The sequence below is a fragment of the Pholcus phalangioides genome, unplaced genomic scaffold (genome assembly GCF_987345545.1).
Source record: "Pholcus phalangioides strain wild (caught in Gottingen) unplaced genomic scaffold, Ppha-v1.0 ptg000013l_1, whole genome shotgun sequence".
Taxonomy (NCBI): Eukaryota; Metazoa; Arthropoda; class Arachnida; order Araneae; family Pholcidae; genus Pholcus; species Pholcus phalangioides.
Window position 1 is genome coordinate 33411903 of NW_028301606.1, and position 24044 is coordinate 33435946.

At 33.3% G+C, this 24044-nt stretch overlaps 1 protein-coding gene across 4 annotated transcripts in view; it reads right to left on the minus strand.

The window, feature by feature from the left end:
- Positions 1-22392, minus strand: part of LOC149078980 (cell adhesion molecule Dscam1-like) — a 248824-nt gene extending 226432 nt beyond the window's left edge. For all 4 annotated transcript variants that reach the window (XM_089241226.1, XM_089241225.1, XM_089241224.1 and 1 more), the window contains exon 1: positions 22236-22392. In XM_089241226.1, coding sequence (XP_089097352.1) covers positions 22236-22314 — 79 coding nt within the window. In that variant the 5' untranslated portion in view covers positions 22315-22392. The remainder of the gene's footprint in view (positions 1-22235) is intronic.
- Between the last annotated feature and the right edge of the window lie 1652 nt (positions 22393-24044).

The window sequence follows — 24044 nt, forward strand, 5'->3', positions numbered from 1 at the left end:
GCAATAAAAACAGAACTAAATAAAAGTAAGCACCGAATATTCATTTCTAAAGTTAGGATCAAACTTTCATCAATTTAAATGTTTTTCTTATGATTTTCTTTTTATTTCGTCTTGTTGCGCAACTAATAGCGAACCTGTTTTATATATAAAGAAAAAAAAAACTACTTTATTCTAAATAGATGCATTATAGATATTTAGATGGAGCTGACGCTGAATTTTTCCTACTAAAAAAATACATAGAAAACTTGAAACTGAACTTTTCTTCTTCCTCCAGTTTGTTATAAGTAGGGATACGTAAGTTTCTTATTTACGAAATAACCGCGATAAATGCTAAATTTGCCAATTTTGACTATATAACATTATATTGCTGCTTTTCTCAATGAATATGGAGATGATTACTCCAGCTAAAAAATAAGTTTTGACAATGAAATTCTAGCTTCTAAAATATGGGTTCAGTTGACTTTCGTTTCTGAGTTCTGTAGGAAAATTATGCTAATCGACAATTTTGAAAGGATCAAACTTTCCATTCGCACATGTTTTGTGGAGTAAGTTGGTGGATTTGAAATCTTCTGGGCTCAAATTTTAAGGTTATTTTTACGAAAAAAAAATCGACAAATGAGTACAGTAGAGTCTCGCTTATCCGACATAAACAGGCCGGCAGAACGTCGTATAATACGGAGGTGTTAAGGAAAAGCCTATTAAACGTCAAACTGTGTTAAGATTTTGCACATTACGAACCTAAAATCATGCTTACAGAAAAACAACAGAAAAAATTAAGCTAGAAAATGGACTTACAGTTGCAAAATATTTTGAAGTTAAATACAGTACTTAAAAAAAGTTCAGTCCTGTGATGATTTAAAAACATTTTGATCGTAGTCTACTTTCCTGACGAGTGTCGTTTCTTCGCTGCCAAATCGCCATCTTTGCAGCATAAATATGTCGATTCCTGTAGCTTCTTGTTGCTCAATGTATTTAATTACAGTTTCTAGAACCTTAACTCCGTCGTTATGTGAAATTCTGAAAGCTCAACAGTTGGTTCTTGATCTTTTCCTTTTTTTTTTTTTTGCGGTGGGACGTCGGATAATACGGAAGGTCGGATAAACGAGATTACTGTAAGTTGAAATTGACGAACGACATAATATTTTGCTGAAGACAACACAACAGCAGAAAATAGTTAAAATAAATTCACTTTGCACATGACATCCAACTAGTGCCGTCTTAATGCATGGGTCCGACTGAGCACGGCCCAGAAACCGCAAGTGCAGAGTGGCCTCATGAAAATGAGATCTGGTTCAAATTATCGAGAGTAAGCATTTCTAGCAATGTAGGGGGAGGGGGCCCCAGAAAAATCATTTTAGCTGAGGACCTATGATATACTACTTTCAATATATTTTATTTATTTTTTAAAGTATTATTTCTTGTGAAAAAATAAAAATTTTTTTGGGAAGAAATACGAAATTTCTGACCTGATTTTTTTTCCGAATAAATGCGAAATTTATGATTTTTAATTTTTTTTGCGAAATTTCGGATTATTTTTGTGAAATTTACGTATCCCTTATTATAAGAGAAAAAGTTCTTCTATTGCCTATGTTTTACTACGTTAGATTTGGCACAATATTTTTAGTTCATATTTCCCCACTAGAGATACACAAAAATAGTATTTGGAGCAGGTTAAAAGAAACAAAACAAAACAAGTAAACAAAATATTTAATTCATTTTTCCCTGTAGTGCATTAAAATCGATGGTGTTTTAAGAGGAATAAAATTGAAAAACATTCCACGGATGTTCTCTACCGATAAAGAAACTATTCAAAATATTAAGGGGAAATCGTGAAACACTCGAAATTATGTAAAGAATTCTTTAGAATATTTTGAAATTCCTTAGCTGGATTTAAATTGAATTGAATTTCTTCGACACACACTGAATTTCAATAAACTCAAATTTTTCTTTTCGTACCTCTTCTGTAACTAGAAGAATTTAGTATTTGTAGCACAGCATAGGATATCTCAGAGCAATAAATTTCCCACACAGACATTTTCAATATATTCCTAATTAAACGGTTTGAGTTCGAGTGTTCCAGAATTTCTAAAATTTAATATCCAATGCAATTATGTGTTTATTTATTTGTTTTGTGTAATTAGAGAAATGAAGACCTTCTAGGTTATTGGCATGATGGGAAGTTGCGGGCTTGGGCCATGGGCCAGTAAAAATCCTGTGGCAATGGGAAACACTCTATTATATTGTTTGTTGCCTGAAAACGACTGATGCCGATCATCTAGAAGCGCAAAGAATCCTCCCTATAAATTCCAAATAACTCTGGAAGTGCAAATTTCATTAGATCATGCCTCTTCAGCATGGCATTGTATTCCCACGATCATGAGACATGTTTGGAACTTGCGAAAACAAGTTTTTAACACAACAAAGAATTTATGGCATGATATTTATATCGTACTTGATCCACAATGTAAAAAAAAAAAATTGATAATCTATATTTTTACCACTGGCAAATTACACTTTCTATGAGTATCCCTAATTAAAGTGCGCACTGGTTGATGTTATTGGATTGGAACGCAGGATTTCTGAAAAAAATAACCGAGTCATATAGCTATATATTCGAAAAAAAAATTCCGTGTGAGTAGGATGACCTCATGCCCCGTTTGGGTGAACAGGACGCACAGAGACTGGACAAAGCGTTTCTTTCCAACATAACAAGTTCCAAAATGTTGAATCTTGCATTTTTTTAATGCGGTCCGTTAGTTGAAAGAAACTAACCATAAAAATTGATGAAAGGGATTTTTCCTATATTATACATTTTTTTACTGTAGGGAAGCCATTGCAAAAGTCTCGCTGCACGTACGTGCATCACAGCGGTTATTACTGCCCGATCACGGCATTGTGAACTGAGTACGATCATTTTCGTTTATAAGGGAGCCTATTGATCTCGTACATTAGCTTCAAACTAAAAAAAAAATCTTTCGACAAAAAATAAATGGTAACGAAAATGAATAACTGGTAACTATGATCGAATTTTTTCCATATTATGATATCGGTCCGGTCCGTACTTAGCGAAAGTTGTAACAATACCCGAATGAGAACATTATCCGTGATTCTAATAAGCGACGTCTACTGTACTTAACTTTTCAATTCTTGATAGACGTTCTGTATTACATGTCAGAAATCAGAAAAGTTACGGTTAATCGACTGGGGTTATTTTAAATTCTCCTATAAGGTACCATCCACGTCACTGCCTGTCTATTCGATCTATTAGATTTAAGCGTTGAACGGAAAAGAAGAAACCTGTTCCAGTTCAGGAGTTCCTCGGGGGGTTGCTCAAACTAGCAGCAATAGAGCCAAGAATTGGTTTCCACACAGCCTTGGATTTACCCTTCCATTTAACGAACATTTGTTGTTGGACCTCCAGGGATAGAAAATATATATAAATAAAAACCAAAAGAAAAGAAGAAATAAAAACGAAAGGAAAGAGCAAAACACGGAGTTTTCCATTCGATACCTCCCGCTAACTAGATCTGTTTTCTCTGCTTTCCGGATACAACGCTCCCTGGAGTATTTGCGAAACGTTTCAAAGCGAGAATGGAAATTCTTCAAAAACCCCTCCGGGAGCGAAAATCCGTTTACTTTTATTTCTCCCCATTTTACCGTTTAAACTTTACCAGGAACTTGAAACGAAATTAGGTTTGGAATGAAGTGCATGACTTGTTTATGAGTGGCAATTGAAACAACTCAGTCTATAAACTGTTTTTGTTTATTGTTATTTTTATTTCAAAATCTTGCTAATTTTTATACATTTTTTCTAGCATATATTAAATATCACGCACGTTCATCGTGCTTCAATTATTTAACTGAAAAGAGGAAAAGGAACGGGGAAATTTCTTTTAGAAACAGACTTTTTCTTTTTTGTGTAGCGTGTTATATCAGGCATCCACAGTGGAATATTAAATAACTTTACTAAGGATTTATTTATTTCTTTTATGAAAAAAATGAAATAATACATACTTTGAATTTTTAACATCCGCAATCATCATCAACAACAACAAAAACAATTTTCAATCAACTGCTGGATGAAGGTCTCCTCTAAATTTTCCCATTCTGCTCTTCTTATAAAACAGTGAGTTTTGGTGAGATAGTATCGCCCTGTCTGACTCCTTTTCCAAGTTTAATCTTTGTTATTCCTTTATCCAAATGAATCGTTGCAGTTGCTTTCCCATATATTTTCTTGATGATATTGTGATCTAAGTCTTCTCTACCGCAATTACATCTCGAGCTTTAACAACAGCAGATGTGAAGACAGAATCAAACGGTTTCTCAGAATCAATGAATGTCATACACAATGGTAATTCGTATTCCTTGTGTCTCTCTATAAGTTCCCTGATTGTTTGGATGTGATTCATTGTACTGAATCCACTTCGAAATCCTGCTTGTTCTTTTGGTTGCGCTTCGTCCAATTTGGATTCAAGCCTGTATGTCAGCACTTTGGTGAAGATTTTATAAATTATTGATAAGAGACTGATTGGTCGGTAGTACTTGATATCCTCTTTTTCACCCTTTTTTTAAAGAAGAGCCATCATTCCGTTATTTGATATTCGCATCGATATACACATATCATCCATATTTGAATTCCATATGCTTCTAGCTGCCTATTAAAAGCTGCAAAACGTAAAGAACGTCTTAAAAATGGCATGAGAAAAAGAGACATTGGAATTTTTTTTTTCATTTATAAAATTCACCCCTGTGCGAATTGTAGATAAAGAACTCATATTTTCTTGCAAACGTGAGAAATTTGACCAAAATGTAACCAAGTTCCATGAAGGTGGGAGTTAGGTTTAGAACTCCAGGGCACCAATTTCATTTCTCCAATGAAGAATGTGAAGTTGAAGTAACAAGAACAGGATTAGATGGTGAAACCTCTATTACGATTACAATAATAGCAAAATCTGAGTGGAGATCTTCGAACTGAAAATTCTCACCAGTTCTTTTATAAGAAATTCTCGATTTATCATAATTTTCTAATGGCCAGTTACAGCTGTGGGAAACTCAGAACATGTGAACTATAATTATAAAAATTATGTATCCAATGCAACTTATTTGTACCATTTACCATTTCTACATTCACAAACAAAAAATGAAAGGCAGGAACATGAGAACGAAAAAAAAAGAAACAACAGATCGAAAGAATTTTTTCTTCTACTCTTTCAGTTCCAATTACGATTATGTTCTAAATATTATGCAGGGCGAGAACACTTGATTTTGATTTAGCTCCAATAATTCGTGAATCTTTGGTTATAGAAACATACAGTTATTTACGAAAGGTTTCCGAATGGCATGCAAAGTTTAAATACCTCATCTATTTTTCAAGGGGCTATACATGCATTGAGATACAGTGCATTGTACATACATACACTGTACGGTCCCACGATCTTAAACTTTCAACGAAAATGTTGTCCTGTTTTACCAAGTTCAGTTCAAAATCGCTGAAAATGGGGGAAAGAACAACATAGAACAAACTTGTTCCCTGATATTTTTGCAGTTCTTTCCCTTCAGCACCTTCATAATATTCAACCGTATAGAAAATGCAATATATATGAATTTATTTGTTCAAACTATAATAATAAAATAATAATTTCGACGGCATTGTGATACTAAAGTACTTTGCTTATCTTTGTGCAGTGAATGTTTACTCATTTGATCATTTTTGTCTCACCACGGTCATTTTCTGCACACGAGGGGTAATTAGACCGGGGCCTACAATTTATTGATGATTCCGAACGGCAGGCTTGTTTTTTATACTCACCTAGAGGTTGGTGCGCTAACCCTTCGATGGGGGAAGGGTTAGCGCACCAGTCCGATTCCTTGCGATAGCAATTCTTTTGCAGTCATATTTCCGCGTCTGTTGTACCCCTGTGTCGGGAAAGTTTTCTGACAAGGACGAACCGGGTATCGAACTCGCGACACCTGTAAACATACCTTGGTACTTATCGAGGAATTAGGCGAGTATCTTATCGACCTAGGCTACCGTGTCCATGTGTGTTTACTCTCGATGCATAACTTTTTTATCATTTATTTTATTACTCAAAACTTCAAATGGACATAATTTTCATATTTTCTTTATCGAAACCGTTCGTCTTGAAATAAGTTAATCGTATTGTTCAAATATATCCACGTATATTTACTTTAATATAATTATTATCGCACAGTTTATTGCTTTTGTAACAAACTAATAAACATATGAATGAGACTTGATCAAATCAGATATTTTCGTCATTAAAAACACTTGAAACAATTTTTTTTTCTGTTATTTCTGGAGCGGAAGGTTTGAGGAATCAAGGAGCTATCTTATCAAGAAAAAGAAGTGCCAGAAAAGATTTTACCATTTCCAATACTTTTTTTTTCATGCAGTAAGAATAAGAGTGTTTTTCAAGAGTGATTGAGGGTGCTGAAGTTACGTGCTTCACGGGAATGGCACTGATTACAGGCCGTATTAAATATTTGAACACATTGTGAAGCTTCTTTTGTGCTCAGATACTATGAGACTTCGGAATGGACTCTAAACGATCTTTGCTTTTTTCAACAGAAACTTAGAAAAGAGTTTCTGAGCAAGAAATATGAGAACTTTATCGCAGTTCTAAAATTTAAATATCCTTTAGAATTTCATTGCTTTCCTCTTTCAATGCTATACTTAAAAACCTGCTTTACGATGACTTTTGGAAAGATGGTATTTTGTAATACTATGAGCATAACTAGTGAAGTATCTGCAGTCCACACCGCTTAATATGATTACATCGGAAATCGGAGTTTCTGTTAACAATAACCAAATGATAACTATATGATAAAAATTCACGTTTGCATTTACGATGAATATACATCCCGTTTTGTCGAACGGGACGTATAATTAACGGGCATTCGTAAAAAGGGACAACTTTACTTTCCGAAATTACTGGTTGCAAAATTTTCAATCCTTCCATTTCTTTTTTCTTTCATTCTGTTCTACAAAAGGTATTTTTCGGCTTTGAGCTAAAACCCTGCATTTTTGTTATTCAGCCATTGTGAGGCGTTAGAATGGAAGGGTCTAATGTATATCACGAATTACGATGTTTTTTAATGAACATTACTTTTCGTAGATCCTTTGAAAGTCTCTCGGAAAAAAATAATTGATTTGCTCAATGAAAGAAACTGATTAAAACCTGAAGGGAAAGGGTGTTACTTTTTTTTTTTTTTTTTTTGAATTCATACATTTGCTATAACTATAGCAAGGTGATTGCTAAAGCAACTTCACACGAACATGGGCCACAGTGAATACTACGGGCTGATTACGACAATAAGTGAGGAAACGTTTTTCAACAAGGAAGAGGTCAGTTGCGGTCTTTGAAAAAGTGATAACAATATCCAAATGATAACATTATCCATAATCATAATGTGCTGCGACGATTGTTTTTTTTTATAAATTATTGTTATGCTAAAATTTTAGATTCTGAATATTGGTTCTATTGCAACTCATGCCGCTAATTTGATGTGAAAACTAATCAATAATGTAATAGTTTTTTTGACAAGCAAAACTTTTAAATATGTATATAATATGAACATTTTCAATCAATAAGATTTCATCTGTACAGTTTACAAGCACTGTTCACGCATTCACAAGCTACATTTTTTATGCTACATAGTCTACATCCTATTTCAAAATAACGTCAATTTGGAAAATACTTGTGAAAAATAACATAAAATGTGAGAATATATGAATTGTGCAAAGAAAAATTAATTTGAAGCTAGGAGAATCAAAATCAGAATTCGTAACAGACCATATCCAAACCAATGCATAGACCGTGTAGCACTGATTTAAATCATGGAGTTGTCTGTGACAAATGTGTAGCCTCGGAAGCCTCAAAATGCCTAAATGAGTACCCCAGCAAATCTTATTAAAATCATAATGCATAAAATGGAGAAAAAAATAAATTGAAAAAAAAAAAAAAAACTTTTGGAACTGAACGAACACATTCGTGATCATAATTAACGAAAAAATTAAATGCATGCAAAATTCACAAATTGTTAAATCACGATGCCAGCAAATTAAGAAAAAATGACTGAATAAAATTTATTGCGCTTGAAATGTGAAGTTCACGAAAATACTTTATTATTATAAACAATTATTATTATATGAAAAAAAAATCACATCTTTCTAATTTATACTATAGTTTATTGTGTACGAGATTTAAAAAATTTGTGAAGAAAAATAATCATTGTGAAAGAATGAAGTAAAACATTGTTTTATACGGACACATATGAAAAAAAAAATCTAGCTTACTTGGTAATGGTTGTTTAGTCTGAATTTCACAGAAAAAAGTTCTAAATTATTACTTTAGTTATTTAGGGTACATGGTGAACTAACTATATTGAAGCAGTGCTGAATTTGAAAAAAAAAAAAAGACAAATAACAGCATATGTTTCTGATTTATATTATATGATTCAAATAGGAAATAAGGAGGGAAAGCTAATAAAACACACAGGCACAAAAAAATGGGTCCAGGAAAAAAACATTATACCATTTTTCCCAAGCGTTTCTCCTCATTATTATTTTCAGTAATTAAAATTAACGAGTTGAAAAAAAAAAACCCATCAGAAAAGAAGAAAACGTGTTTAAGAGTGATAAATAAAAACTAATTGAATTTTTTTCTAAAACTTTGAAATAAAAAAAAAAAATCGGAGTCAAGTATTCATAAAACGCCTTTTCTAAATTTAAAACAAATTTCCGTAAGAATCCACGATTATCGTAGAACGCTCGGAGAAATCTGACACCTAATCTAAATATTTGCGGAATTTCATTTTTTCCTTTCCCTTTTTTTCTTTGGGAACGATCGCTTTTACTTGAATTTCCAATTATACGTATTTTTCGTTTACTTTGTGGAAAAAGAGAGCTAAAATTGGTAGAGTGAGGAAATTTAAGCTTCTCGAATGAACAAAAGAATACGTAGCGGTATTTTATCTTGTTTTTTTTTAAGTTACTCCATCTAATTCCAAAGGACTGTAGGCAACATCATTTTTTTTACCCAATCTCATTTAATTCGTATTTATGAGAATAACGTACTCCATGTTCACAAATGGGTATAAAGTAAGATTATTTTTCCACTTTAAAATCACCATTCGAATAGAAATCTGAATATAAAAATAGAAAGGAAAGTATAATTAAAAAAATTCAGATATTTTAATCATTTACTTGAGATTAAAAATTGAAAAACAAACTTCTTTTTTTATTTTTTTCCTCGAAAAAAATTTTGTAATAAGGACATTTGATCCAACCAATGGATACTTTTGTTAATCGTTTTTTATTTAGTATATCCTTATAAAATCTCCTGTATCACATATCATATATTACTCTAAGACACAAGAAAGAAAAAGAGAAACAACCATAATATTCTTTATTGGCATTGTATCATATGTATATATTGTTTATAATTTTTTTGATTGTGTTTTCAATTGGGTTGCTGTATTTTTGAAATATATGGCATCCGTATTTGCTATGGGCATCTTTTTCTCAGCCACCTCGTTGGACATTTTTCCTATTGTGGCGTTGTATTTGTATTTGTATATATGCAGTATACAGGGCGCATAGCAAACAGGGAGTATGACATTTTACTGACGAACCGTTGATCCATGAGTCATACTTCCAATTAGAAAATGTTTCGAAATAACGTGTAGTACTCAGATATACAATACATGTTTCAAGAGGTTGCATAGTTATTAAAATAAAAAGTAACTTTTTATACGGTCCCCGTATGCCGCAAAAATATAATTAGACAGTCTCTTGATATCCAAAAATAAAACCGAAATGCAATAGTCACTGAGATATTCAAATTCAAAAAAACGGATAAAATTTTAGAAAAAAAAAACAGTTCTAAATGATGAAAAACCGTTTCACCGACATTTAACACCGCTTTTTTTCCTAAATTTCCTCCGTTTTTCGGAATCAAATATTCGGGCATTCAGAAACGTGGAATTTTTTTAGCATCAGGAGAGGCAATGCAACAATTCTCTTATTGGATTTCGCTGGAGGCGGGAACTGCATAAAAAGTTGTTTTTTTATTTTAATAATATAAAACCCCTTGAAACATAAATAGCATATCTGAGTACCACATGTTATCTGGATACTTTTGTCTAATTATGAGTGTGACTGCTGAACCACAAATGCACCTCGTCCATATTCCTCTGAGAAACTTCTAACGAATTGGTGCATGTTCGAATGTGTGTGCATGTGTAGTGAACCTGACGTGAAGTTTGTTTCTGTGTAGTGCCTGCTATGCTGCTGCCATCTGCAATCAATTTTTCTAACTATGAGTGAAGTGTAATGGTGGAATAATTGTATCGTTGTAGGCCTGCTGCTGTCTGTGGCGTAAAAAAATAAAAAATAAATGTATTTTTTTTAACGGGGCGATCGGCTCGCATTCGCAACCCGAAGTTGGGAACCACAGAAAACCAACTTCAGCCGACCACCACAATGGCAACGGTAGGGTTCGAATCCCGATCCTCGCGATTCGAGTCTGTCGCTATGACCACTCGACCACCATAGCGGCTGTGAGTGTGACTATAGGATTAACGAATCGCAAGTAAATTGTCATATGCCCTGTTTGCTATGTACGTGTATGAGAAATATTAGGCGTAAATGTTTTACAAATGTTTTTAATCCTTAACTGACGTTGTGAAAATTCTGTGCGTAACTGGCGTCATGGGGTCATTTTGACCCCATTAAGTATTATTGCGTTTTAAAAATCAACAAAAAGAGTCTTCATAAAAGCAACAGGTTTTTTACACGACTTCATTCATCTGGCAATTTTAATTCACTATATATTTTTTTTCCAATTTCTTTAATTATTTTAACAAAAAAAAATATTTTATCAAGGCCACATTCGAAAAAAAATTGAGGGATACATTACATTTTTTTTAATTATTAATTAAATTTTTTAATGCAACTTTCATGTATAAAAAAGGAACAGATATGATTGAAATATACTCAGAAAATAAAACTTGCAAATTAAAATGATATTTTCACTAGCACCACAATCATAATTATTATGTTTCTGCCAGTCAGTCAGATATCAATCTTATTCTAAGTCGGTAACATAGTACTATCAATATGTGATAGTTTTGCAATAACAATGTAAACAAAACTTTGATCACTTATCGTACGTGAGATCTGTGTGATCAATATGTGATCACACATATTGATCACACAGATCTCACGTACGATTCACTAACAACTACCCTCATGCTCACCTCGGATATCCGATGTTTCACGACTAATTTGAAACCGTTATCGAGAAAACTGGCGCTCTTCCGATACCTCATTTTCATCTGAACACTCCAGCCGCCAGACAAAAAAGAAAACACTTACGGAAGTGGGGAGCTGGAGTCATTTTGACCCCATGGAAACTTTGATCACTTATATGGAGGGAAGGAAAAGTAGAAAAGCATCATAAATTTGTCAAACACGTGTAAACAACTAGCTTAATAGGTACTGAAAATAAGAGGGTACAGATGCATTTCTTTTTCAAGGGGTAGCAAGATGAAGAATGTATGGGATCAAAATGACCCCACCACGCAAGTATTTTAATATAAATTGTTGCCATGCGTTATACATTATATGCTAATGTTTTCCATTAAAATGACCTTTTCTGAAAATTGAGTTTTTGTCAGAAAAGAAACATTTTTTCATACACCACATGTTCAAATATCTCGAAACTGTGTATCACCAACACTAAGATGTTACATACTTTAATGAGAGTATTTCTTATTAAAATGGTTTAAAGACATTTATGGCATAAAGTAGAAGTAAGTTTCAGTGATTTTTGAAAAAGGCTACATATTGTGGAAGTTAAAATTCGAGAAAAAAATGATCAACGATTAAAATACGGAATGTTCTGGTAAAGTTGTATAAAAACAGCCAGTCTTTGAGAAAAAAAAAATAATTGATTGCCTAAAGTGAATAGATAAATTTTAAATGTTCCTTAAAGCAAGGATATTTTTCCCATAGGAAAGCATGGGAAGCCAAGAACATGTGCCAACCCCCCCCCCCCTCCCCTTAAATAACATTTCACGAAAATAGTAAACAATCCTATAAATATGCTTGAAGTTCTAAAATATTTAGATAACATGGAACACCTTGTGAGACTCAAACATTATATTTAAAATTGGGAATAATTGAGTGCATACAAGTGTTGTTAACATAAATGAGATAAAAGAAATGAAATATCCTTGTTAATATTTCGCAATGATACATCATAAACCATAGATCAATGAATTCCCCATGTGTGAAAATCTTACGTTCTTCAAATAATGCTATTCATTTTCTTAGCAATTCCGTAAATGAAACACGTGTTCAAAAATACGGAATTACCAGATGCTAATGAAAGGAATGACTGAAAGAAGATGAAAATATTAGTCCAAAATTAATATTAAGAAAAGTTTCAACGAATATTAAAGGTTATTAGAAACGATTAAATTAAAAAAAAGTAATAAAGAATTATTTAAGAAAAAAATTGTCAAATATAAAATTAATTATGGAAAAAAAAATTGCCAATTGCTTAACAAGAAGAAACTTCACTGTTTGTGGAATGTAGGAAATAATGACCACATGCTAACCTGCGATTAAATTGTCAGAAGAAAGGGTTGTGTTCAGGTTTAACAAATTACGTGCAGGTAGAAAATTTTGCAAAACCCAGACCACACCCTGTAATTATATCCCAAAATATAAAAGATATATTTCACCGGAAAAAGTTTCAGAACATAAAACAGGAACACTTGTTTGTATTTCAATATTTAAGTTCATTTTCCGATAAATAATAACAAGTATCATTATTATTTTTGAAATACAAGTTTCCTCAACAAACGGAGAAAACTTCAAAGCAATTTTTATTCAACAATCTATACCATATCACGTTCTCTCGAGCATATTTATATTAGGGCCAGGGAATGAATTAAAATATTTTAACTGGTTAATCAAAAATTTTTCATGGATTTATCGAATTTTAATTGGATATATTTTTTGTGAAAATATATAATATTAACGGATGCCATAAAGATATATTTTACTCATTTCATTCACCTATTCGGTAGATGTAAACAAATATAGGATTAGGTTAGGAAATTACGGCTGCCCGCTTCAAGAAATTTAATATGGTGGTCGTAATTACCAAACCCTGTAATTTCTTCACTTTGTGATCTTGTCGTTTTTTTTTAAACTGATTATTATCCACTCTGTGTTTGTGTGATTTCAAAATTATTTTCGATTATACGGTTGCTTGTTTTCCTCGAAACTCCTCTCGAATGGTACTTGTGAGATGACCCCATGCTTTCAAGGATACGAAAAGCTACTGTTCATACTGGGGACAAATTTTTGTCTTGTCTTCTAAAATTTATATCAAACTCTACTTGAAACTGAAATAATCTGTTTTCGGAATAGAATTTGATCTCAAAGTAGTGGTTCAAATTATTTATGGTCACTTATATCGAAAAGGTTCTGTATAGAACATGATTTATAGGACGCCGAATCGGTTTTTTCAGAAAAATAAAGTCAAGTCAAAAACTTTTAACTAATATTTTAATCCAATTTTAATTGAATTGATCGGGTCGATTACCTCAACTAAAATGTTTGACTGTGATTAACAATTGATCGTTTAACTGACCCGATCAATCGATCATTTGGACCAGCCCTATAATTTATACGAATAACTTTGTTGTACCATATGGATAATTCCTAATTTTTTCATTCATAAGCTTATTACCAGTTGTATTGCGAAGTATCAAATGCGTGAAAGTTAATTTAATCATAATCGTACTATATACAGTATTTTAACTGTGAAAACATAATTAATTTGATTATTTGTTTATTTCTAGGCAGGTTACATTTCATAAGTTTTCAATTAACTAGACTTAGATATAATTACATATCCTGATATTTACAATAATATATTTGAAACATAGCTTGGAGATCACAAACATGATCTCCAAGAAATTTATACATATAATGTATATGAAACATGTAGTAAGCTTTGTCCAAATTTCAACGAGTTGATAGATAATGCAATTAAAATATTCAACTCAAACTGACTCATTCAGTAATTTCGGATATTTCTTGTATGCACGAAGGTTCTAAACATATATGACAAGATAAACTCGTCGCAAGCAGAAGAAAATAAATACCGTTCTTCTATATTGACTTAACTTAATTGCGTAGCATCTGAGATAATATAACGCGGTTCTCCGTGATATCATTTACTTGAAAAATATGTATAATCGAATAGGAATAAGTTCTTCGAATTTCCATGTCTCTGAACAGCAAGATTAAAGCAGTTTCTCATTAGGCGGAATCTCGCTTAAAGCATCCGGATTCTCTTAAAACGGAAAATGAACTTGCGGAGCAAAAGTACGATGAAAAGACTTCACGACTAAATGAGATTTGTTTGAAGAATAAACTTGTTTCGTGGCAAACATGCAGAGAAAGGGAGATAACCACCTTTGTGCCGTTCTGCTTAAATTCTGTGAATTGGCTTAATTTTCGTGGCAGAAAACTTTCACTCCACATGGCCGTCTCGGATGGAAATTAATTATCTCGGTGAAATGTAATAACGTGTTAACCTCCACCTTTAAACATCAGTTACCGAGATACGGCGAAGTTTTTTTTTTTTGTGCATCGCACATAAAAACAAACAACGTAACGTAGAAACATAGAATGAAGTATATGATTATGTCTCGGCGTGTATTCTATTTCCAGAATCAAACTGATCAAGACACTAATGTTTAAACATGGGAAGTAACGATAAGAAATTATCGTAACATTCCAGATAGTGATATGTGTCTTAGCTAACAACGAATGTAAGACAGCATTTATAATGCACATTTTACTATATCATGGTCGTGAATACAGTTTGATGAGGTAAAATTCGATGATCTTTTTCAAAAGATCTTCATTCTCAGTATTCTTACCTCTCTCACTTTTCCACATCCCATTCAACTCAAATTTGAATAATTATTGCACAGCGTTAGTAAAAAAAATGGTGCCTAGAACGTTTTAACTTACAGGGTGGGCAAAAAGTCTGTAGAAAATGAAAATAATTCATAAAAACCGGAAAAATAAGGAAATAAAAAACGGTCTACATGGTAAGCATCGCTAAGTCACAGGAAAATTTTTGACGGGGGGGGGGGGGAAACTAAGAAACAGCCGATAGGCAGCACACAAGTCAAAGAAAAAATACGCAAATAACGAACAGAATTCCTCCAAATCGTTTATTACAGCAGTATGTATTCCACATGGCCACTACCACACAGGGGATAACACATTCAAGGCGAGTCACAAATACAGCAACGACAGAGTGCAGCAGGTCCACATACACGGTTTAAAACGGCGAACTGGTCGTGGATTTGGAGCGCAAGTGCTTATAACCGTCTCATTTGCATATTTCCACCGAAGTCACTCGCACCAGCACTACCTACAGGCTATTTTTTTTTGTTTTTTTTCCTGCCTTAAAGAAATCCTCGTGACCTAGCGATGCTAACCCTGCAAATCGTTTTCTGTTATTTTCCAGTTTTTATTTATTTTTAAAGTTTTTATGGACCTTTTGTCCAATCCTGTACATAAGCAGCACACAAATCATATTGAAAGTGTGCGTCATGAAAAAAATATAGTAAATCATTGCCAAAAGATACTTCATTGATTTTAGGGTGATTTCAGAGCATTTTATTATAATGGCAGAGTTAAAATGCAAATGTGAAGCATGCATTTATGAAGAGTGATAAAAAAAATAATAAAAATTCCAAAATATTTCGATTTGAATTATTTTCCCCCAAAATATGAAATCGTTTTGTGGAAAAAACCTTACGTGATGGAAAAAAACCTGAATTGCACTTTTATGGAATCAGCATCGAGAGCAATAGGTAAAAATTCTTTATCGAAACTAAAAAGCTTTCAAAAAGTTTTCTTTTTGTAGACATGGTTAATTTAATTTTTTTGCTCAAAAATTAAGTAGCGGGAAGTGTTTTATACTTTGAAGATTGCCACGGGTTTTCCTTGCAAATAAGAGACAATATTTTACCATTTACAACGTTGAACAAAATAAATGCATATATTTTGATAACTTTATGCATATTCATAGCATATATGTTCCATTATTTTTTGCGCATGCGAAAGTTTTTAAATAAATTTCTCTATTTAAATTCTCACAATTATATTTCTTACACAAAATGGGCAGAACTATTTAAATAATTGTTATTTTTGGGTTGCTCAGTTATTATCAGTTATTGCAAGTTGTTATATTTAATTTCCAGCTGAGACGTCTTTTGTTAGTTACGATTGATTGTATTGTCAATGCATTTGGAATTATTTTATTTTATTTTTACGGCATTTAATATTTCGTGGCCTAGTACTGCTACGTGCACCCCGAGCTCCTTAACTCCGGTCCCGGAACGTACATCGGTTATAATTGCATGAGCGAAACGAACAGTGCCTGAGACTTCTTTCCAGACACCAACAGCGTGGAAATTATACTCGACTGATCTTAAATTTTCAATTAGTGACCACAATAATGTTACGAGGATGAGCATCGATAGCCCTAAAATTGATAAACGTGGCCCTGAATCTTGTGGGAGGTCTTGGCGAGGGAGGGGGGGGGTTTGGGGAGATAGGAAAAAAACATTCTGACAAGTGATGATAAGACAGATAAGAGTAGGAAACTTTCCACTGGTCTTCATCGTGCCAACAACCGCAGTAGTGAAAAGGCAGATTCAGATGATGATTTATATTAAAAATTTGGGTTTTCATTATTATTTGCTTTTGAAGAGTCTCAAGTGAGTTTCAATTATACTGTTCCCGAAACTATTTTGTGCATATACTTTTTAACAGTCAGAAACAAGTTTTACAATAAGTAAATCCAGTAATAGTATTTATAAATACTTTTCGGACATGAATTGCGTTATTCGGGCATGTCACATTCTCGACCGGACACGTAAATGTTTGGTGATTTGTTCAGCCTTGGCGTGCACATTTTCAATACGATGCTTTTATGACATTAAACTTTACTCATTTCTCACATTTTCACTTCAAGAGATGGAAGACAGATTGCACGAAAGAATCATTACTCTGACAACATAAATACGTTAGGACCACACATTAACACACACACACGCACACAAAACTTTCTTGCATGTATCAATTTGTTAGAAATTCCCAGTGGAATGTTTAGGAGGTGCATGCGCGGTTAAGTAGAAGTAGTATTTGTGAATTATCACAGTTTATCGTCAAACTTTACTTTTTCTCAGATCCGATGTAATAGTTGGGTGCGAGGTGATGGAGATTTACTTTGTATAACTTGTCGCTAGGCATCCCATATGTACCCAATAATGTTCATGTCTGCGGGATTCATTTGGCCAACGGAGGATAGAGTTTGGATCAAGTCAGATGTGCCACTTGGTAGCAACTCCAAACTTGTGCGGTGTCGCATTGTAATTGTCCATCGGAATGTACGGAGGATATGAATATGTGTAAGTGATCAGAAAGCATGTTTTTGTCAGGCCCGTCATTTAGGGGGGGGGGGCAGGGGAAGCCGTTTTACCCCCCACCCCGGCATTAAAAAATACAGTAAAAAAATGGTATATGTACATACAAATATATATATACGTACATATTGAGTACATGTACTTTGCCCCCCCCTCGGAAAAAGTTGAAATAACGACCCTGATTTTTGTACCGGTGTACGCATGTAACCTTATCAGAGGTCCTATATCATTCCAATTGCACGCCTTATACCAACTGAGAGCCCCCAACAGCTTGAACAGTAAATGAAATTAGAAAACAAATAAAAAATGTATCTTGGTGTTATTACTTTTTTTAACAGAATTAACTTTTTCCCCTTTGACTTCAATTCCTTGAATTTCTAAAACATGCAATTAAATGTCCATGCCACTCTGTTTCATGAGGAGTTTTCTCCATTCCCGTAAGCACGATGACACTTGTTGATGTCCCAACATTAAAATCTGTAGCAGTATGTGGCAATGTTGCATGTCTGTCTTGTGAAACGATCCTTGTCAGTCGTCAATGGTCCCATTTCTTGAGTTTTGCTGACGTTTTCGGCATTTCTGTAAATTTCATGTTTTTTGGAATTCCTTATATCCTCGGTACAGTCTTGGGACGGCCGTGAGTATAAATGCAAATTTTACCTCAACCTCAGAAATTCTGCGCCCCATCTCTCGAGTGCCGACTAATAAGTCAGATTCGAAAAATCACTTAAATCGTTATAACCTGCCATTCTAGCTACAGAAGCCGATCTAACAGCTTCTTTACTCGCCTGTTTATCTCATACAGTGTGCCCTGATGCGGCTTTTATCTGATCAACCATTCGTTGTAGCAGTATGGTTTCAATTTAAAAAAACGAATGCTTAAATTGTGTTTAGAAATGGATCTGTACTAGATTTGAGAGCAAAAATACAGTGTATCTCAGAAAAACAGCACCAACAATAAATTTTTAAATGGGCACCCTGTCCTAAAAAAATCTAATTAGAAAGTTGTTGTCCTGTCTCTTCTGCGACCAACAAAAAAATATTCACGTTCCATATTCGTAGAGATATTTGAATTCAAGAAAATGGAGAACAGTTGGGGAATATCAGCACATAAACTAACGGACAACGATTCTTTCCCTATATAATTTATGTTTTTTTTTCCCAACTTTCAACCGATATTTTGGATTCGAATATTTCAGCGAGTATTGCACGCTGAAACATGATTTTTAATGGTTTCAGGAGAGACGGGGCAACGATTTTCTAATTGATTTATTTTTTACAGGGTGTCTATAAGTGTCTATATAAAAATTTCGATTTTTTTTATTTGGTGACACACTGTATTTTCACTCACAAAAAAATGGTACCGTTGTTTCCGGTGAATACATTTTGAACATTTTCCTAAGCATATCCATGCCTCTACGATGAACGGTTGATGAGATGAAGGACAAATTATAACATGCAGTACTCCTTTGATCAGCACTGCCGACCGCATCGAGTTACACTAATTGGTTGAATTTCTCCCTTATTTCCATACGCTCGTCTACACCAGGTTTTCCTTTTTTTCAGTTTACACAATGCCGAATACCCCCCATTGGTCTCCATTAACTTGTCATTGGGAGGAAAGTTCATTACATCCAAGGAAAAAATATCAAAACTCTTTAAAAAACCAGAGACTTTTAGGGCTGGTGGATCTAATTATTATTATTCATTTTTTATCGTTATCTAAATATCTTTCGCACATATTGTATTATTCACTGTTGGCCTTTGTTAATTTGGAACGTGAACATATTTTTCACAAAGGAAAATTTCACCTCACACACAGGTGAATCCTGAGAATTTTTCTGTGTTCACGAATAATTTTTGGAAATTAATAAACTAATTATAAAAAAATAAAACGATGATTTCCCAAAAAACCTTAATAGTTTCGCTAATATATAGGTGCATTGCGCTCGACACAAGAGTTTTTTTACGTATGTGGTCTTTCATTTGGAAAATGTAAGATTTTCCTCTCATAATTCTCTCTGAAATGAATATGCATTTTTCTTTTTTCTTCCAACCAGTACTTTTGCTACTTCAATGAAAACTTATACAGCTCGCATTTTATATTATTCTCTGTCCAAAATAATCTTTCCGTTTTATATAAAATAAATCTAGACATTTGTTGTTAAATTCTACTGCTTCCAAAAATATATAGGCTACAGTAATAAAGATCAGAATAATATATATATACATTTCTCATTTTTTTCGTTCATCTTCCCGTAAACGAAATTCTTATGAAAACGGTAACATAAATGCAAAATAAAATTTACAGCTATTTCTCCAAATAACCATTGAATACGTGCCGAAAATGCCAAGTTTACACGAACCTCAACTCTTTGAAAGCAACCAAAATAAGATGTTTCCTTCGCATAAAATCTTGGTCTGCAAGCCTGTCATATTGACAAATCATGACATACATTTAGGCAATACACTGGCACATTGCCACGATTCAGACAGACAGAAACGTTCCGTCTTTATTTTTGGTTAAGAAGAATGACGTTTTTGGTATATTTTGAATGTTCATTCTTTTATTTAAAGGAAACGTTCAAGGCTCTAGACAATTGTCATGATTGCTTTTGAACGGAAGAAAAATATATCATTTCTCTGAAGAAACTTCGAGCTTTCGCATTTTAGTGGCAGTTTGAGGGACAATATCATAGGAATAAGGAACATTTATCTTCATGTCTGTTATGAAATTTGAATTACCATGATCAAAATGCCAGTATATTTATTATGACTTATCACATAAATTACAATGTTCACCAATCTTTCTGAGATAGGAAATAAATTAGAATTTATATCGAATAAAACCCCCACAATATTTACAAAAAAAAAATGTTTTTAATCATGGTAATGTATTTTTTATCTAAATTTTTGGGATCACCCTAAAAAACATACCGTTTTTTTTCTAAATTTCATAAAACTAATTGACATGGAAAAATTAAAATATGTTTTATAGGCAATTGCCGGGGAAAAACTCCAAACCAAATAGTTTCTTTTCTTCACGTCGCGATCAAAACTGAAGAACTTAGATCACGGAACTCGATTAAAAATATAATATTTAATTGCTTCACATGTTTTAGAAATCCAAGGAATTGAAATGAAAAAGAGGAAAAAAAGTTACTTCTGTTTAAAAAAAAATAGTTATAAGAGATCATAATCAATTTTTTTTAGTTTTCTAATTTCATTTTCTGTGAATATCATATAATAAAAGTGGGTCATACATCACGTAATGTAATTGCGTTTTTCCTCACCTTTTTAGTGATTTCAGTCCCAATTAGTCGTATGTAAAAGTAAATGCAATTACTGCATTTTCATTTGAGCAATAAGTGGATTTCGCAATGTATAGTGGATAATTATGCAAAGTATAGGACTTTGACCAGTGAATGCCTCATGGGAAACTAGCGAAATATATTCACTAATGCATTTTTTTTCCAACTTATTAGTAAGAGATAATATTTTTAATCCCAAACCAGGAGAAAAATAAAAGTATCCCTGAAAATTGTGAAACACAAATCGAATTTGTAGTCACCACTGGTTTTATCTGTATATTTTGCATCAGTAATTCTTTATTTTATCTACATACGATACGGTAAAATGTAAAAAGTTTATGATATGAAATTTAATATTTTTACTTTTCATCGATTTTTTGTGAAAAATCAATGTTTTTTTTTATTAAATGCAATTACATAAATTCATAAATATCTGAATTGTATGTTATAAAATAAGCATGTATTGTCATAAAATTTATCTAGCAGAAGACATGAATGGTAAATTTTATACTGACGAAATAGTCTTACGCAGTTTATATCACCTATATTTCGTTACGATATGAATTCCATGTGAATTTATTTTCTTTATTTTCAGTAAAACACAATGAAAAGCTACCCAAGCAGAAAAAAAGTAATTTCTTAAATAAAAATCATTCCCCTATATCCGAAAATTCGACTTGTGACACAGGAATACGCAAAGGAAACACCTGGCCTCATGCATAAAACAGCAATGGAATTCGTTTTCATAAATAAAACACGAACTACTTCACATATTTGCATTGCGTTACGATAAGAAAAAATAGTTGAACCTCTAGTTTTCGTTATTTTAAAATTGAATTGTAGATGTGAAAAAAAAATACCTAGAGGCTTTAAACATTTTTTAAAGTTTGCACATGTCTCACGAGAGAAAAAACTTCATGCAAAAAAAGTTGCATAGTTTTATTAAAAAATGTGCATACCCTATCGAGATAAATATGTATACTGATGAATATAGTAGATCAGGCTAAGTCAAATATTAACATTTTTCGGAACAATGTTTCATTGTGAAAATCTATTTTACTCCTTTTGTGCACGTTATTTACAAATTCTACTACTAACGGTTTCCTTACTGATGCTATTTAGTAATTATATTCCGTTAGATATGCATAGTTAGATAGATATGCATTCCGTTTAGATAAATAATATGAATTCAATCTTAATATTCAAAATTATACGTGCGTATAATTCAAAATTATACGCACCTTATATTGAATTTGAAAATTAACTCAAGAAAAATTAACGACGAAATCATAAAACGCGCGAGAGAAAATTTCAATTCACATCGAAAATTTGAAAATATTTGTAGAAATTTTTCAAAGATATCAAACTCACCGGATCTCAGAATAAAAATTGCGGTAATCCATAAAACAGTGCATAATTGGTTTGGCAAAGAGCACAGTATACTAGCCATGACTTCTGTCCCTCGCCGTGTATGTGTGGGTTCGCCACGTGCTGGACAGAGCCGAGAGGAAAATCCTCTTCTCTTGGTGGAATCCGCGCACTTTCTGATGGTTAAAAGTCCTGGAACGCTCGCGCTTTGCTTAGCCCAAAGGTAGGAGTGGAGAGGACTTGGCTCTTTTACTACCACTAGAGGGCGGAAACTCTAGAGGCGACTGGAGAATAATCTGTTGCTCTTTTTGTTCATGATGGAGCTAAACACTTGACATTAACTCGCAAATTAGCCTACATATCCTACCTATGCACTGGATAATTGGTTACACGTGAACAAAAATCAATAATGTTGTTTTATGGTTGAAATTTTGGTTTGGTTGAAACTAATAGAGGAAAAGTAATATTTTTTTTCCTCCAATCCTGTAAAAAATAAAACTTTGATAATTGCAAAAGTTATGTTCTTTCATTGTTTTACCTGGATTATTTTGCATTTGATTCTACAAATAAATTTATTTCTATTCAAGATTTTACCTTAAACAATCAAATATCGAATTGGGCAGGTATTTATAGTACAGTCGGCCCCGCTTAGTCGGATATCAACGATTCCGGCACACTATATCTGATTACGTGGGAAACAAGTCAATTGCGATTTTACAACGTTAGTATAATTTCTATAGTGAAAACTGGTGAAGGATCAATATTATTAAAGCTTCTGGAATAAATCATGCATCAAAAATCAAACAGACATTATATTTCATAAACTGTAAATACATATAATTTTCATTTCATTTTCGTGATCATTGATTATTGATCACAACACCTAAAGTTTTTACTTATCACTATGAAAGTTAGCGCCCTGTATTGGCTCAACAGAGAACAGTAATTAAATGTACGCGTTGAAGACACCTTGAATACGTGGAGTCAGGGGTACATACTCCCCCTCTTTCTTTTTTTCGCCTTTAAATCTTACTTAGTGTAACATATTCTCCATTAATTCCGAATGTTTCATTCAATAAAACATTATGTATATAGTGGTTAATGTGCATTAACAGTTGACGTGTGAACTATGATGTGCTTGAGAAATTTGCGAAGAGCCTACATGTGCGTAATGGAAAACATAAATAATCACCAAGCCTTGAGCATTGTAAAATAGTATACATTCGTAAGAAAGCTTTACGATGCCGATCACATTGTGAACTGAATGGATTCATTTTATCGAAAACATCAATGACACTCACAGAACAATAAAATTTAATAATGACATGTTTGGTAGATGGTAGAATGCTTGCCCGGTATGCAAGAGGACCGGGGTTCGAGTCTCTGTGGAGACAATCCGGAAAATAACTGTTTCCTTGATATCTCGAGCTGAGAAAAAGCCATCTATCTCTCTCTGAACCGTCCTACCCAAGGGCCATTTCCTGAAGTTGAGAGAGACTACTAATGCCTCTACTTCAGCGTTTCATGCCACAACGCGTGAAATAAGGATGGCAGGGTCATGTCTTCAGTGGTTTAGATGGTGGCATGCTTGTCCGGTATGTGAAAGAGGGCAAGACAAGATTACTTTTCTTTCCGAGTTCACCTCAGCATAATATCTATAGAATAGCTGTTTCCTTGATATCTTGGGCTGAGAGAAAGCCGTCTATCCCTCTCATTCCAGATGAATGTGCAAATCGGGGTAGGCTTTCTCGTGGTTCACCCCAGTTAGGGGCCGTTCAAGTATTACGTCATCATCGATGGAGGGGGGGGGGT